This window comes from Chiloscyllium plagiosum, unplaced genomic scaffold (genome assembly GCF_037043375.1).
Source record: "Chiloscyllium plagiosum isolate Xiang-an unplaced genomic scaffold, Cpla_swu_hap1 HiC_scaffold_23, whole genome shotgun sequence".
NCBI lineage: Eukaryota > Metazoa > Chordata > Chondrichthyes > Orectolobiformes > Hemiscylliidae > Chiloscyllium > Chiloscyllium plagiosum.
Genome location: NW_028270161.1, coordinates 65,776,027 through 65,792,600, shown reverse-complemented (window position 1 = coordinate 65,792,600; position 16,574 = coordinate 65,776,027). Strand labels below are relative to the sequence as shown.

Below are 16,574 nucleotides of genomic sequence, written 5' to 3'. Positions count from 1 at the left end.
CTGTACACCGTATTCCAAGTGCGGCCTAACTGAAGCTGTGTAAAGCAACAGTGTAGCTTGTCTATCCTTTTACTCAGTGCCCCTTCCAATGAAGGCAAGCGTGCCATAGGCCTTTCTTACTCCCTTATCTACCTGTGCTACCACCTTCAGTGATCTGTGGGCCTGCACACCATGATCCCTCTGCATGTCGATACTCCTAAGAGTTCTGCCATTCACTGTATAATTTCTTCCAGTACTTGACTTACCAAAATATACCACCTAATCCTGCACCTATTTTCTATGTTTCTGTGTGTCTGTCCATTCGGCCTCTCTCTCTCTTTCGGTCTCCCACCTCTCTCTGTCCTGATGATGCTCTCCTGCAAATTGCTGAACTCAGACCCTTTTGCTCCTCTGGACTTTAGGTCCTATTGTGTTCTCTGTCCTTACCCTCTGTCATGTTTTCAGCCACTTCCCCTATGTTGTCCTCCTCAGACCCTCCTTCAGCACCCTATCCCCTTCCATCCTCGTCCTCCCTTTGCTCCTCAGTGACAGAGTGTTTGTGTTGTTAACTTGCCTCTGTTCCTGGCATCAGTTGATGGGCACTGGTTGTTTGCCAGCAGCTCCTTCCTCTGGGCAGTGACATTATCCAGAGCTCTCCGCAAACTGCCCAGCTTCTCAAAGATCAGTCGGTTTTCCTCGATCTGTTCTTGGATTCTCTCAGAGACACTGGGTATTCCTGGTGGATTCCACATTCGGTCCTGGACCTTCTGCAGCGAATCAGAAAGTACAGCCACCTGCTCCAAGAACTGGAAAAACAATCAATCAATCAGGGTTACTGTAGGCAACAGAGAAATGTCAGGAACAGAGAGTTCACAACTGATCCCTCCCAAGGTAAGATTCCTCAAGGAGGTCCATCCCTTATGAGGATTGATTCCTCAAAGAGGTTGATCCCTTGAGATTTTATTCTATCAAGGAAGTGGATCCCTCAGGAGGATTATCCTGAGGGAGGTGGATCCTTCCAGGAGGTAGATCCATTGAGGAGGTAGATTTCTCAGGAGGTGGATCCCTCAGGAGGATGCTCCCTCACTCTCCTCCCAGCCCCAGAACCAGCTCATCCCAGGCCCTGAGGATGGACCGAGGAGTCACTCTTCTTTTTGGGAGATGGTTTGATATAGGATTCTGGGTAATCCAAGATGGAGGACAGGAAAAATCTCTGGCTGTAAGAGCTGCTCCTTTTTTTGAGGTATTTTAGGTGATTTCCTTGAATCCCAGGAGCAGCAATTCCTATTTTATTTGCTGTTGCATTGTTTTGGAACTTTGGGAAAAAAAGTCAAAACAACAGCAGTTTAAAAGGGAGAAGAGCAGACAAAGGAAGCACATGGTGAGGACAGTGCAGGGGGGAGAGAGAGAGAGAACCTGCACAGTTACTGCCTTTGCTGTTTGAATTCGTGTATCGCTGGACATCGGAGTGCATCTGGGAAAATTAACAACCAGTGAATATCACAACTAATCTTGGAGGAACTGTTGGGCGAAGTTCACAGCACAGAATCAGATAAGTTAATTGTTGTTTTAAGTCTGTCCAAGAGAAAGGCTGCAGTAGTGAGTATAGTGGATTCTTTCTTGATTATATGTTTTTGGAGATAAGTCTCTTGATTAAACTTAAAATATAAGCCATAGCTATTAATTTAACCTGGGGCTGTGTTTGTAGAGGAATAAGATGGTGTTATTTTCTGGGTCTGTAGATTGTGAAGGAGCAAAAATGGCCTTTGCAGTGATATGCACTTCTTGCCAGATGTGGGAGTTTAAAGAGAGTTTAAGGGTTACTGCGGATTATATCTGTCATAAATGCTGTTGGTTGCGAATCTTATCAGATCGAGTGGATCGGTTGGAGAGACAGATAGAAGCGATGAGGAATTTGCAACAGCAACAGTATGTGATGGATGGCAGTTATAGGAAGGGGAGAAAGTCTCAGGTACAGTCACATAGATGGGTTAACTCCAGGAAGGGTAAGAGGGGTAGGCGATGGAAATGTGTTGCTGGAAAAGCGCAGCAGGTCAGGCAGCATCTAGGGAACAGGAGAATCGAGGTTTCGGGCATTAGCCCTTCTTTTACGTCGATTCTCCTGTTCCCTAGATGCTGCCTGACCTGCTGCGCTTTTCCAGCAACACATTTCCATCTCTGATCTCCAGCATCTGCAGACCTCACTTTCTCCTAAGAGGGGTAGGCAGCTAGTGCAGGAGTCTTTTGTGGATATACCCATTTCAAACAGGTATGCTGTTTTGGAAAATGTAGGGGGTGATGGATTCTCAGGGGAACGTAGCACGAACAGCCAAGTTTCTGGTATTGAGACTGGCTCTAATGCAATGAGGGGTACGTCGGCTTCCAAGAGACCAATTGTGTTAGGGGATTCTGTAGTCAGAGGTACAGACAGACGTTTCTGTGGCCAGCAGAGAAAAAGCAGAATGGTGTGTTGTTTCCCTGGTGCCAGGATCAAGGATGTCTCAGAAAGGGTGCAGAATGTTCTCACGGGGGAGAGGGGCCAGCAGGAGGTCATTGTCCACATTGGAACCAACGATATTGGAAGGGAAAAGGTTGAGACTTTGAAGGGAGATTACAGAGAGTTAGGCAGGAATTTAAAAAGGAGGTCCTCAAGGGTAGTAATATCTGGATTACTCCCAGTGCTATGAGCTAGTGAGGGCAGGAATAGGAGGATAGAGCAGATGAATGCATGGCTCAGGAGCTGGTGTATGGGAGAAGGATTCTCATTTTTGGATCATTGGAATCTCTTTTGGGGGAGAAGTGACCTGTACAAGAAGGACAGATTGCACCTAAATTGAAAGGGGACTAATATCCTGGCAGGGAGATTTGCTAGAACTGCTTGGGAGGATTTAAACTAGTAAGGTGGGGGGGGGGGGGGGGGGGGTGGTGGGACCCAGGGAGATAGTGAGGAAGTAGATCAATCTGAGACTGGTACAGTTGAGAACAGAAGTGAGTCAAACAGTCAGGGCAGGCAGGGACAAGGTAGGACTAATAAATTGAACTGCATTTATTTCAATGCAAGGGGCCCAACAGGGAAGGCAGATGAACTCAGGACATGGTTAGGAACATGGGACTGGGATATCATAGCAATTATAGAAACATGGCTGAGGGATGGGCAGGACTGGCAGCTTAATGTTCCAGGATACAAATGCTACAGGAAGGATAGAAAGGGAGGCAAGAGAGGAGGGGGAGTGGCATTTTTGATAAGGGATAGCATTACAGCTGTGCTGAGGGAGGATATTCCCAGAAATACATCCAGGGAAGTTACTTGGGTGGAGCTAAGAAATAAGAAAGGGATGATCACCTTATTGGGATTGTGTTATAGACCCCCCCCCCAATAGTTAGAGGGAAATTGAGAAATAAGCTTGTAAGGAGATCTCAGCTATCTGTAAGAATAATAGGGTAGTTATGGTTGGGGATTTTAACTTTCCAAACATCGACTGGGACTGCCATAGTGTTAAAGATTTAGATGGAGAGGAATTTCTTAAGTGCATACAAGACAATTTTCTGATTCAGTATGTGGATGTACCTACTAGAGAAGGTGCAAAACTTGACCTACGTTTGGGAAATAAGGCAGGGCAGGTGACTGAGGTGTCAGTGGGGGAGCACTTTGGGGCCAGCGACCATAATTCTATTCGTTTTAAATTAGTGATGGAAAAGGATAGACCAGATCTAAAAGTTGAAGTTCTAAATTGGAGAAAGGCCAATTTCGATGGTATTAGGCAAGAACTTTCGAAAGCTGATTGGGGGGCAGATGTTCGCAGGTAAACGGACGGCTGGAAAATGGGAAGACTTCAGAAAAGAGATAACAAGAATCCAGAGAAAGTATATTCCTGTCAGGGTGAAAGGGAAAGCTGGTAGGTACAGGGAATGCTGGATGACTAAAGAAATTGAGGGTTTGGTTAAGAAAAAGAAGGAAGCATATGTCAGGATAGGTCGAGTGAATCCTTAAAAGAGTATAAAGGAAGTAGGAGTATACTTAAGAGGGAAATCAGGAGGGCAAAAAGGGGACATGAGATAGCTTTGGCAAATACAGTTAAGGAGAATCCAAAGAATTTTTTACAAATATATTAAGGAGAAAAGCGTAACGAGGGAGAGAATAGGGCCCCTCAAAGATCAGCAAGGCAGCCTTTGTGTGGAGCCACAGAAAATGGGGGAGGTACTAAATGAATATTTTGCATCAGTATTTACTGTGGAAAAGGATATGGAAGATATACATTGTAGGGAAATAGATGGTGACAGCTTGCAAAATGTCCAGATTACAGAGGAGGAAGTGCTGGATGTCTTGAAATGCATAAAAGTGGATAAATCCCCAGGACCTGATCAGGTGTACCCGAGAACTCTGTGGGAAGCTAGGGAAGTGATTGCTGGGCATCTTGCTGAGATATTTGTATCATCGATAGTCACAGGTGAGGTGCCGGAAGACTGGAGGTTGGCAAACGTGGTGCCACTGTTTAAGAAGGGTAAGGACAAGCCAGGGAACTATAGACCGGTGAGTCTGACCTCGGTGGTGGGCAGGTTGTTGGAAGTAATCCTGAGGGACAGGATGTACATGTATTTGGAAAGGCAAGGACTGATTCGGGATAGTCAACATGGCTTTGTGCGTGGAAAGTCATGTCTCACAAACTTGATTGAGTTTTTTTGAAGAAGTAACAAAGAGGATTGATGAGGGCAGAGCAGTAGATGTGATCTATATGGGCTTCAGTAAGGCGTTCGACCAGGTTCCCCATGGGAGACTGATTAGCAAGGTTAGATCTCATGGAATACAGGGAGAACTAGCCATTTGGATACAGAACTGGCTCAAAGATAGAAGACAGAGGGTGGTGGTGGAGGGTTGTTTTTCAGACTGGAGGCCTGTGACCAGTGGATTGCCAAAAGGATCGGTGCTGGGCCCTCTACTTTTTGTCATTTACATAAATGATTTGGATGCGAGCATAAGAGGTACAGTTATTAAGTTTGCAGATGAGACCAAAATTGGAGGTGTAGTGGACAGTGAAGAAGGTTACCTCAGATTACAACAGGATCTGGACCAGATGGGCCAATGGGCTGAGAAGTGGCAGATGGAGTTTAATTCAGATAAATGCGAGGTGCTGCATTTTGGGAAAGCAAATCTTAGCAGGACTTATACACTTAATGGTAAGATCCTAGGGAGTGTTGCTGAACAACGAGACCTTGGAGTGCAGGTTCATAGCTCCTTGAAAGTGGAGTCGCAGGTAGATAAGATAGTGAAGAAGGCGTTTGGTATGCTTTCCTTTATTGGTCAGAGTATTGAGTACAGGAGTTGGGAGGTCATGTTGCGGCTGTACAGGACATTGGTTAGGCCACTGTTGGAATATTGCGTACAATTCTGGTTTCCTTCCTATCGGAAAGATGTTGTGAAACTTGAAAGGGTTCAGAAAAGATTTACAAGGATGTTGCCAGGGTTGGAGGATCTGAGCTACAGGGAGAGGCTGAACAGGATGGGGCTGTTTTCCCTGGAGCATCAGAGGCTGAGAGGTGACCTTATAGAGGTTTACAAAATTATGAGGGGCACGGATAGGATAAATAGACAAAGTCTTTTCCCAGGGGTCAGGGAGTCCAGACCTAGAGGGCATAGGTTTAGGGTGAGAGAGAAAGATATAAAAGAGACCTAAGGGGCAACTTTTTCACATAGAGGATGGTACGTGTATGGAATGAGCTGCCAGAGGAAGTGGTGGAGGCTGGTACAATTGCAACATTTAAGAGGCATTTGGATGGGTATATGAATAGGAAGGGTTTGGAGGGATATGGGCCGTGTGCTGGCAGGTGGGACTAGATTGGGTTGGGATATCTGGTCAGCATGGACAAGTTGGACCGAAGGATCTGTTTGCATGCTGTACATCTCTATGACTCTACGACTCTATACGGAGATACCTGCAGATACTGGCGGAAGGTCTTCTCCAGTGAGATCACTGCCTCTTGCAGTTGGTGCTGTAGAAGGTGATAATCCTCCTGGAGCCTGATTGCTGTCTTACTGAAATACAGGCCATCAGCAGCATTGAGTAGGACCAACTGGGAACTGACAGAGATCAGCTCAGCGCACACGGGCTCCAGTTCCTCCAGAGACCCTTGGAGTTGCTGCATAAAGGGGCAGAACCATCAGAGACTGTGATGTGGAGGAGCTAGTGTTGGACTGGGGTGGACAAAGTTACAAATCACACAACGTCAGGTTAGAGTTCAACAGGTTTATTTGGAAGCACTAGCTTTCAGAGCGCTGCTCCTTCATCAGATAACGAGTGGGGCAGGGTCATAAGACACAGAATTTATAGCAAAAGATCACAGTGTCACGCCATTAAAATGATATATTGAACAAACCTAGCTTGCTATTAAGTCTTTCATCTTTTAAAATGTGTTGCAGGTTTCAGTTCATTACTATGTAGATTAGATTACCTATAGTGTAGAAACAGGCCCTTCAGCCCAACCAGTCCACACCGATCCTCCGAAGAGTAATCCACCCAGACCCATTGCCCTCTGACTAATGTACCTAACACTATGGGCAATTTAGCATGGCCAATTCACCTGACCTGCACATCTTTGGACTGTGGGAGGAAACTGGAGCATCCAGAGGAAACCCACGCAGAAACAGGGAGAATGTGCAAACTCCACACAGTTGCCCGAAGCTGGAATTGAACCTGGGACCCTGGTGCTGTGACACAGCAGTGCTAACCACTGAGGCACCGTGCCACCACTTTTAAGTCTTATTCCCGAGATAACAAAGTTTCATTTAAAAAAGTGACATCTTAGCTCAGAAAATGTATTAAAGGTGTGAGGTTAGAGTCTGTCTGTATCCCAATCTTGAGTCAGACTGGTTCCATTTCCAAAGTAGGAATTTATAAAATGTTATATAGATTGACTGCCTGCAGACTGTGTGCTTTTTGAGCAAAAATACAATGTGTCTGCAAATGCAAATTCATCCCACACTCACTGCTGTACACACCCACTGCTGTACACACTCACTGCTGTACACACCCACTGCTGTACACACTCTCACTCACTCATTGCTGTACACACCCACTGCTATACACACTCTCACTCACTCATTGCTGTACACACCCACTGCTATACACACTCGCACTCACTCATTGCCATACACACCCACTGCTATACACACTCACTCACTGCTGTACACACTCACTGTTGTACACACCCACTGCTATACACACTCTCACTCACTCATTGCTATACACACCCACTGCAATAAACACTCTCACTCACTCATTGCTGTACACACTCACTGCTATACATAGAACATAGAACAATACAGCACAGAACAGGCCCTTCGTCCCACGATGTTGTGCCGAACATTTGTCCTAGCTTAAGCACCCATCCATGTACCTATCCAATTGCCGCTTAAAGGTCACCAATGATTCTGACTCTGCCACTCCCACAGGCAGTGCATTCCATGCCCCCACCACTCTCTGGGTAAAGAACCCACCCCTGACATCTCCCCTATACCTTCCACCCTTCACCTTAAATGTATGTCCCCTTGTAACACTCTGTTGTACCCGAGAAAAAGTTTCTGACTGTCTACTCTATCTATTCCTCTGATCATCTTATAAACCTCTATCAAGTCACCCCTCATCCTTCGCCGCTCCAACGAGAAAAGGCCTAGCACTCTCAACCTATCCTCGTACGACCTATTCTCCATTCCAGGCAACATCCTGGTAAATCTTCTCTGCACCCTCTCCAAAGCTTCCACATCTTTCCTAAAGTGAGGCGACCAGAACTGCACACAGTACTCCAAATGTGGCCTAACCAAGGTCCTGTACAGTTGCAACATCACTTCACGACTCTTGAATTCAATCCCTCTGCTAATGAACGCTAATACACCATAGGCCTTCTTACAAGCTTTATCCACCTGCGTGGCAACTTTCAAAGATCTATGAACATAGACCCCAAGATCCCTCTGTTCCTCCACCTGACTAAGAACCCTACCGTTAACCCTGTATTCCGCATTCTTATTTGTCCTTCCAAAATGGACAACCTCACACTTGACAGGGTTGAACTCCATCTGCCACTCCTCAGCCCAGCTCTGCATCATATCCAAGTCTCTTTGCAGCCGACAACAGCCCTCCTCACTATCCACAACTCCACCAATCTTCGTATCATCTGCAAATTTACTGACCCACCCTTCGACTCCCTCATCCAAGTCATTAATAAAAATTACGAACAGCAGAGGACCCAGAACTGATCCCTGCGGAACTCCACTTGTAACTGGGCTCCAGGCTGAATATTTACCATCTACCACCACTCTCTGACTTCGACCGGTTAGCCAGTTTTCTATCCAATTGGCCAAATTTCCCTCTATCCCATGCCTCCTGACTTTCCGCATAAGTCTACCATGGGGAACCTTATCAAATGCCTTACTAAAATCCATGTATACTACATCCACTGCTCTACCCTCATCCACATGCTTGGTCACCTCCTCAAAGAATTCAATCAGACTTGTAAGGCAAGACCTACCCTTCACAAATCCGTGCTGGCTGTCCCTAATCAAGCAGTGTCTTTCCAGATACTCATAAATCCTATCCCTCAGTACCTTTTCCATTACTTTACCTACCACCGAAGTAAGACTAACTGGCCTGTAATTCCCGGGGTTATCCCTAGTCCCTTTTTTGAACAGGGGCACAACATTCGCCACTCTCCAGTCCCCTGGTACCACCCCCGTTGACAGTGAAGACAAAAAGATCATTGCCAACGGTACTGCAATTTCCTCTCTTGCTTCCCACATAATCCTAGGATATATCCCGTCAGGCCCAGGGGACTTGTCTATCCTCAAGTTGTTCAAAATATCCAACACATCTTCCTTCCTAACAAGTATCTCCTCTAGCTTACCAGTCCGTTTCACACTCTCCTCTTCAACAATACGGTCCCTCTCGTTCGTAAATACTGAAGAAAAGTACTCATTCAAGACCTCTCCTATCTCTTCCGACTCAATACACAGTCTCCCACTACTGTCCTTGATCGGACCTACCCTCGTTCTCGTCATTCTCATGTTTCTCACATACGCATAAAATGCCTTTGGGTTATCCTTGATCCTATCCGCCAACGATTTTTCATGCCCTCTCTTAGCTCTCCTAATCCCTTTCTTCAGGTCCCTTCTGGCTATCCTGTATCCCTCCACTGCTCTGTCTGAACCTGTTTCCTCAACCTTATGTAAGCCTCCTTCTTCCTCTTTATAAGACATTCAACCTCCCTTGTCAACCAAGGTTCCCTCACACGACCATTTCTTTCCTGCCTGACAGGTACATACATATCAAGGACACGTCGTATCTGTTCCTTGAAAAAGTTCCACATTTCCACGACATCCTTCCCTGACAGCCTATGCTCACAACTTTTGCTCCTCAGATCCTGTCTTACAGCATCGTAATTACCCTTCCCCCAATTGTAAAACCTACCCTGTTGCACGCACCTATCTCTCCATAACCAAGGTGAAAGTCACAGAATTGTGGTCACCATCACCAAAATGTTCACCCACTAACAAGCCCACCACTTGTCCCGGTTCATTACCGAGTACCAAATCCAATATGGCCTCCCCTCTGGTTGGACAATCTACATGCTGCATTAGAAAAGCTTCCTGGACACACTGCACAAACACCACCCCATCCAATCTACTTGATCTAAAGAGCTTCCAATCAATATTTGGGAAGTTGAAATCGCCCATGACTACTACCCTGTGGCTTCTGCACCTTTCCAAAATCTGTTTCCCAATCTGTTTCTCCACAACTCTGCTGCTATTGGGGGGCCTATAGTAAACACCCAACAAGGTGACTGCACCTTTCCTATTTCTGACTTCAGCCCATACTACCTCCAGAGGCAGATCCCCCTCAAACTTCCTTTCTGCAGCCGTTATACCATTTCTAATTAGCAACGCCAGCCCCCCTCCTTTTTTACCACCCTCCCTAATCTTACTGAAACATCTGTAACCAGGAACCTCCAACAACCATTCCTGTCCCTCTTCTATCCACGTTTCCGTGATGGCCACAACATCGTAGTCCCAGGTACCGATCCACGCCTTAAGTTCACCCACCTTATTTCTGATACTCCTTGCGTTGAAGTATACGCACTTGAACCCATCTCTATGTCCGCAAGTATTCCCTGTCTGTGCTACCTTCGTCACAGCCTCCCTACATTCTTGGACATCCTGACAAACAGCTAGCCTACTTGCTGGACTACAAGTCCGGATCCAATCCCCCTGCCATATACACACCCACTACTATTGACACTGTCACCCACTCATTGCTGCACACACTCACTGCTGTACATACTCACTGATGTACACACTCACTGCTATACACACTCTCACTCACTCATTCCTGTACATACTCACTGCTGTACACACATACTGCTATACACACTCACACTCACTCATTCCTGTATAAACTCGCTGCTGTACACACGCACTGCTATACACACGCACTCACTGTTATACTCACTCACTGCTATACACACGCACTCATTGCAATACACACTCACTGCTAGACACACTCACTGCTATATACACCCAGACTCACTCATTGCTGTACACACTTACTGAGATACACACTCACTGTGATACAAACTCACACATTGCTGTACACACTCATTCATTGCTGTACACACCCACTGCTATACACACTTACACTCACTCATTGCTGTACACACCCACTGCTATACACACTCACTGCTGTACACACCCACTGCTATACACACTTATAGTCACTCATTGCTGTACACACTCACTGCTGTACAGACCCACACTCACTCATTGCTGTACAAACTCACTGCTGTACACACCCACTACTATACACACTTACACTGACTCATTGCTGTACACACTCACTGCTGTACACACTCACACACACTCATTGCTGTACAAATTCACTGCTATACACACTCACACTCATTCATTGCTGTACACACCCACTGCTATACACACTCACTGCTATACACACACTTACTCATTGATGCACACACTCACTGCTGTACATACACTCACTCATTGCCGTACACACTCACTGCTATACACACTCACACTCACTCATTGCTGTACAAACTGTGTACACACAGTCACTACTATACATACACTCACTCATTGCCGTACACACTCACTGCTATACACACTCATACTCACTCATTGCTGTACACACCCACTGCTATACACACTCACTGCAATACACACCCACACTCACTCATTGCTGCACACACCCACTGCTATACAGAGTCACTGCTATACACACTCACTGTCATACACACTCATACTCACTCATTGCTGAACGTGCCTACAGCTATACACACCGACACTCACACATAACTACACACACCCATTGCTATACACACTTACACTCACTCATTGTTGTACACACTCACTGCTATACACACGCTCACTCACTCATTCCTGTACATACTCACTGCTATACACACGCACTCACTGCTATATACACACTGCTATACACACACACTCATTGCTGTACAAACTCACTGCTGTACACACTCACTCACTGCTGTACACATCCACTCCTGTACATACTCACTCATTACTGTACACACCCACTGATGAACACGCTCACTGCTATACACAATCACACTCACTCATTGCTGTACACACCCACTGCTATTCACACTGTGACTCACTCATGCCTGTACCCACCCAATGCTGTACACACTCACTGCTATACACACCCACAGTCAGTGCTGTACACACTCACTGCTATACACACTCATTGCTATACACATTCACACTCACCCATAGCTGTACACACCCAGTGCTATACACGCCCACTGCTATACACATCCACACTCACTCATTGCTGTACACACACACTGCTATACACACCCACACTCACTCATTGCTGTACACAATCACTGCTATACACCCTCACTCATAGCCATATACACTCACTGCTATACACACCCACTGTTATACACACACACATTGCTATACACACTCACACTCACTGCAATTCACACTGTCACTCACTCTTGGCTGTACCCACCCACTGCTTTACACACTCACTGCTGTACACACTCACTCATTGCTGTTCACACACCAACTGCTGTACACATTCTCACTCACTCATTGCTTTAGACACCCACTGCTATACACACTGCTATACACACTCACAGCTCTACACACCCACTGCTATACACACCCACACTCACTCATTGCTACACATACTCACTCATGGCCGTACACACCCACTGCTATACACACCCACTGCTGTACACACACATTGCTGTACACACTACCTGCTGCACACACTCACACTCACTCACTGCTTTACACACTCACTGCTATACACACTCACACTCCCTCATTGCTGTACACACACTACTGTACACACACACTGCTGTATACACTCTCACTCACTCATTGCTATACACACCCACTGCCATACAAAACCACACTCACTCATTGCTGTACACACCCACTGCTATACACACCCACACTCACTCACTGCTTTACAAATTCACTGCTATACACACACTCACTCATTAGTGTACACACACCCCCACTGCTATACACACTCACACTCACTCATTGCTGTACATACTCACTGCTGTACACACTCACTGCTATACACACCCATATTCACTCACGGTTATACACACCCACTGCTATACACACCCACTGCTTTACACAACCCACATTCACTGCTATACACACCACACTCACTCAGTGCGAAACACACCCACTGCTATACACACTCTCACTCACTCACTGCTGTACACACCCACTGTTATACACACCCACTGCTGTACACACTCACACTCATTCATTGCTATACACACCCACTGCTGTACACACTCTCACTCATTGCTGTACATACTCACTGCTGTACACACCCACTGCTGTACACACTCACTCATTGCTGTACACACCCACACTCACTCATTGCGGTACACACCCACTGCTGTACACACTCACTGCTATACACACTCACTGCTATACACACTCACTGCTGTACACACTCACACTCACTCATTGCTGTACACACCCACTGCTGTGCACACGCACTGCTATACACACCCACACTCACTCATTGCTATACACACTCACTGCTATACACACTCAAACTCACTCATTGCTGTACACACCCACTGCTGTGCACACCCACTGCTATACACACTCACACTCACTCATTGCTGTACACACCCACTGCTGTGCACACCCACTGCTATACACAACCACACTCACTCATTGCTATACACACTCATTGCTGTACACATTCACACTCACTCATTGCTGTACACACCCACACTCACTCATTGCGGTACACACCCACTGCTGTACACACTCACTGCTATACACACTCACTGCTGTACACACTCACTGCTATACACACTCACACTCACTCATTGCTGTACACACCCACTGCTGTGCACACCCACTGCTATACACACTCACACTCACTCATTGGTGTACACACCCACTGCTGTGCACACCCACTGCTATACACACCCACACTCACTCATTGCTATACACACTCATTGCTGTACACATTCACACTCACTCATTGCTGTACACACCCACTGCTATACACACCCACACTCACTCACTGCTTTACACACTCACTGCTACACACACTCACACTCCTTCATTGCTGTACACACACTGCTGTACACACACACTGCCATACACACTCTCACTCATTGCTATACATGCCCACAGCTGTACACACCCACACTCACTCACTGATTTACACACTCACTGCTATACACACTCTCACTCCCTCATTGCTGTACATACTCACTGCTGTACACACTCATTGCTATACACACCCAGATTCACTCGCGGTTATACACATCCACTGCTATACACACCCACTGCTTTACACACCCACATCCACTGCTATACACACCACACTCACTCACTCCGAAACACACCCACTGCTATACACACTCTCACTCACTCACTGCTATACACACCCACTGCTATACACATCCACTGGATACACACCACACTCATTCATTGCTATACACACCCACTGCTGTACACACTCTTTCTCACACATTGCTGTACAAACCCACTGCTGTACACACTGACTCACTGCTGTACACACCCACTGTAGTACACACTCACTCATTGCTGTACACACCCACACTCACTCATTGCTGTACACACCCACTGCTATTCACACTGTGACTCACTCATGCCTGTACCCACCCAATGCTGTACACACCTACTGCTATACACACCCACACTCACTCAGTGCTGTACACACTCACTGCTATACACACTCACACTCACTCATTACTGTTCACACCCACTGCTGCACACACCGACACTCATTCACTATTGTACACACCCACTGCTGCACACACTCACTCATTGCTGTACATGCCCACACTCACTCAGTGCTGTACACACTCACTGCTATACACACTCATTGCTATACACATTCACACTCACTCATTGCTGTACACACCCAGTGCTATATACGCTCACTGCTATACACACCCACACTCACTCATTGCTGTACACACGCACTGCTATACACACCCACTGCTATACACACCCACACTCACACATTGCTATACACACCCACACTCACTCATTGCAGTATACATCCACTGCTATACACACTCACTGGATACACACCACACTCATTCATTGCTATACACGCCCACTGCTGTACACACTCTCACTCACTCATTGCTGCACGTACACACTGCTGTATACACTCACTGCTATACACACTCACTGCTATACACACTCTGACGCACTCATTGCTGTACACGCTCACTCACTGCTGTACAAACCCACTGCTGTACACACCCACACTCACTCATTGCTATACACACCCACTGCTATTCACACTGTGACTCACTCATGCATGTACCCAACAACTGCTGTACCCACCCACTGCTATACACACTCACACTCTCTCATTGCTGTACACACCCACAGCCACTCATTGCTGTACCCACCCACTGCTATACACACACTGCTATACACACTCACACTTTCTCATTGCTGTACACACCCACAGCCACTCATTGCTGTACACACCCACTGCTGTACACATTCACTTCTATACACACTCTCACTCACTTATTGCTGTACACACCCACTGCTGTATACACCCACTGCTATACACACTCACACTCACTCATTACTGTTCACACCCACTGCTGCACACACCCACACTCACTCATTACTGTACACACCCACTGCTGTACACAGTCACTCACTGCTGTACACGCCCACACTCACTCACTGCTGTACATACTCACTGCTGTACACACCCACTGCTATACACACTCACACTCCCTCATTGCTGTACACACTCACTGCTGTACACACCCACTGCAAAACACAGTCACACTCACTCATTGCTGTACACACCCACTGCTATACACACTCACTGCTAACACACACTCATTTCTGTTCACACACACTGCTGGACACACTCACTGCTGTACACACTCTCACTCACTCATTGCTATACACACCCACTGTTGTACACACTCACTCATTTCTGTACACACCCACACTCACTCATTGCTATACACACCCACTGCTATTCACACTGTGACTCACTCATGCATGTACCCAACCACTGCTGTACCCACCCACTGCTATACACACACTGCTATACACACTCACACTCTCTCATTGCTGTACCCACCCACTGCTATACACACACTGCTATACACACTCACACTCTCTCATTGCTGTACACACCCACAGCCACTCATTGCTGTACACACCCACTGCTGTACACATTCACTTCTATACACACTCACACTCACTTATTGCTGTACACACCCACTGCTGTATACACCCACTGCTATACACACTCACACTCACTCATTACTGTTCACACCCACTGCTGCACACACCCACACTCACTCATTACTGTACACACCCACTGCTGTACACAGTCACTCATTGCTGTACACGCCCACACTCACTCATTGCTGTACACACCCACTCTGTACACACTCACTGCTATACACATTAACACTCACTCAGTACTATTCACACCCACTGCTGCACACACCCACACTCACTCATTATTGTACACACCCAATGCCGTACACACTCACTCATTGCTGTACATGCCCACACTCACTCATTGCTGTACACACCCATTGCTGTACACACTCACTGCTATACACACTCAGACCTACTCATTGCTGTACACACCCACTGCTATATACACTCACTCATTGCTGTACACACCCACTACTATACACACTCACATTCACTCATTGCTGTACATAATTCACCGCTGTACACACTCACTGCTATACACACCACACTCATTCATTGCTAAACACACCCACTGCTGTACACACTCTCACTCACTCACTGCTGTACATGCTCACTCATTGCTGTACACACCCACTGCTATATACACTCACACTCACACATTGCAGTACACACCTACTGCTATACATACCCACTAGATACACACCACACTCATTCATTGCTAAACACACCCACTGCTGTACACCCTCTCACTTCACTCACTGCTGTACACACTCACTGCTATACACACTCACACTCCATCATTGCTGTACACACTCACTACTATACACACCCACTGCTA

At 46.5% G+C, this 16,574-nt stretch overlaps 1 protein-coding gene across 1 annotated transcript in view; it reads right to left on the bottom strand.

Annotated features, from left to right (window-relative positions):
- LOC148145924 (uncharacterized) overlaps positions 1-16,574 on the bottom strand; it is a 69,934-nt gene that overhangs the window by 22,670 nt on the left and 30,690 nt on the right. The window contains exons 5-6 of the mRNA XM_087999749.1: positions 5,911-6,114; positions 554-785 (exon numbers count right to left, since the gene is read on the bottom strand). Coding sequence (XP_087855875.1) covers positions 554-785; positions 5,911-6,114 — 436 coding nt within the window. The remainder of the gene's footprint in view (positions 1-553; positions 786-5,910; positions 6,115-16,574) is intronic.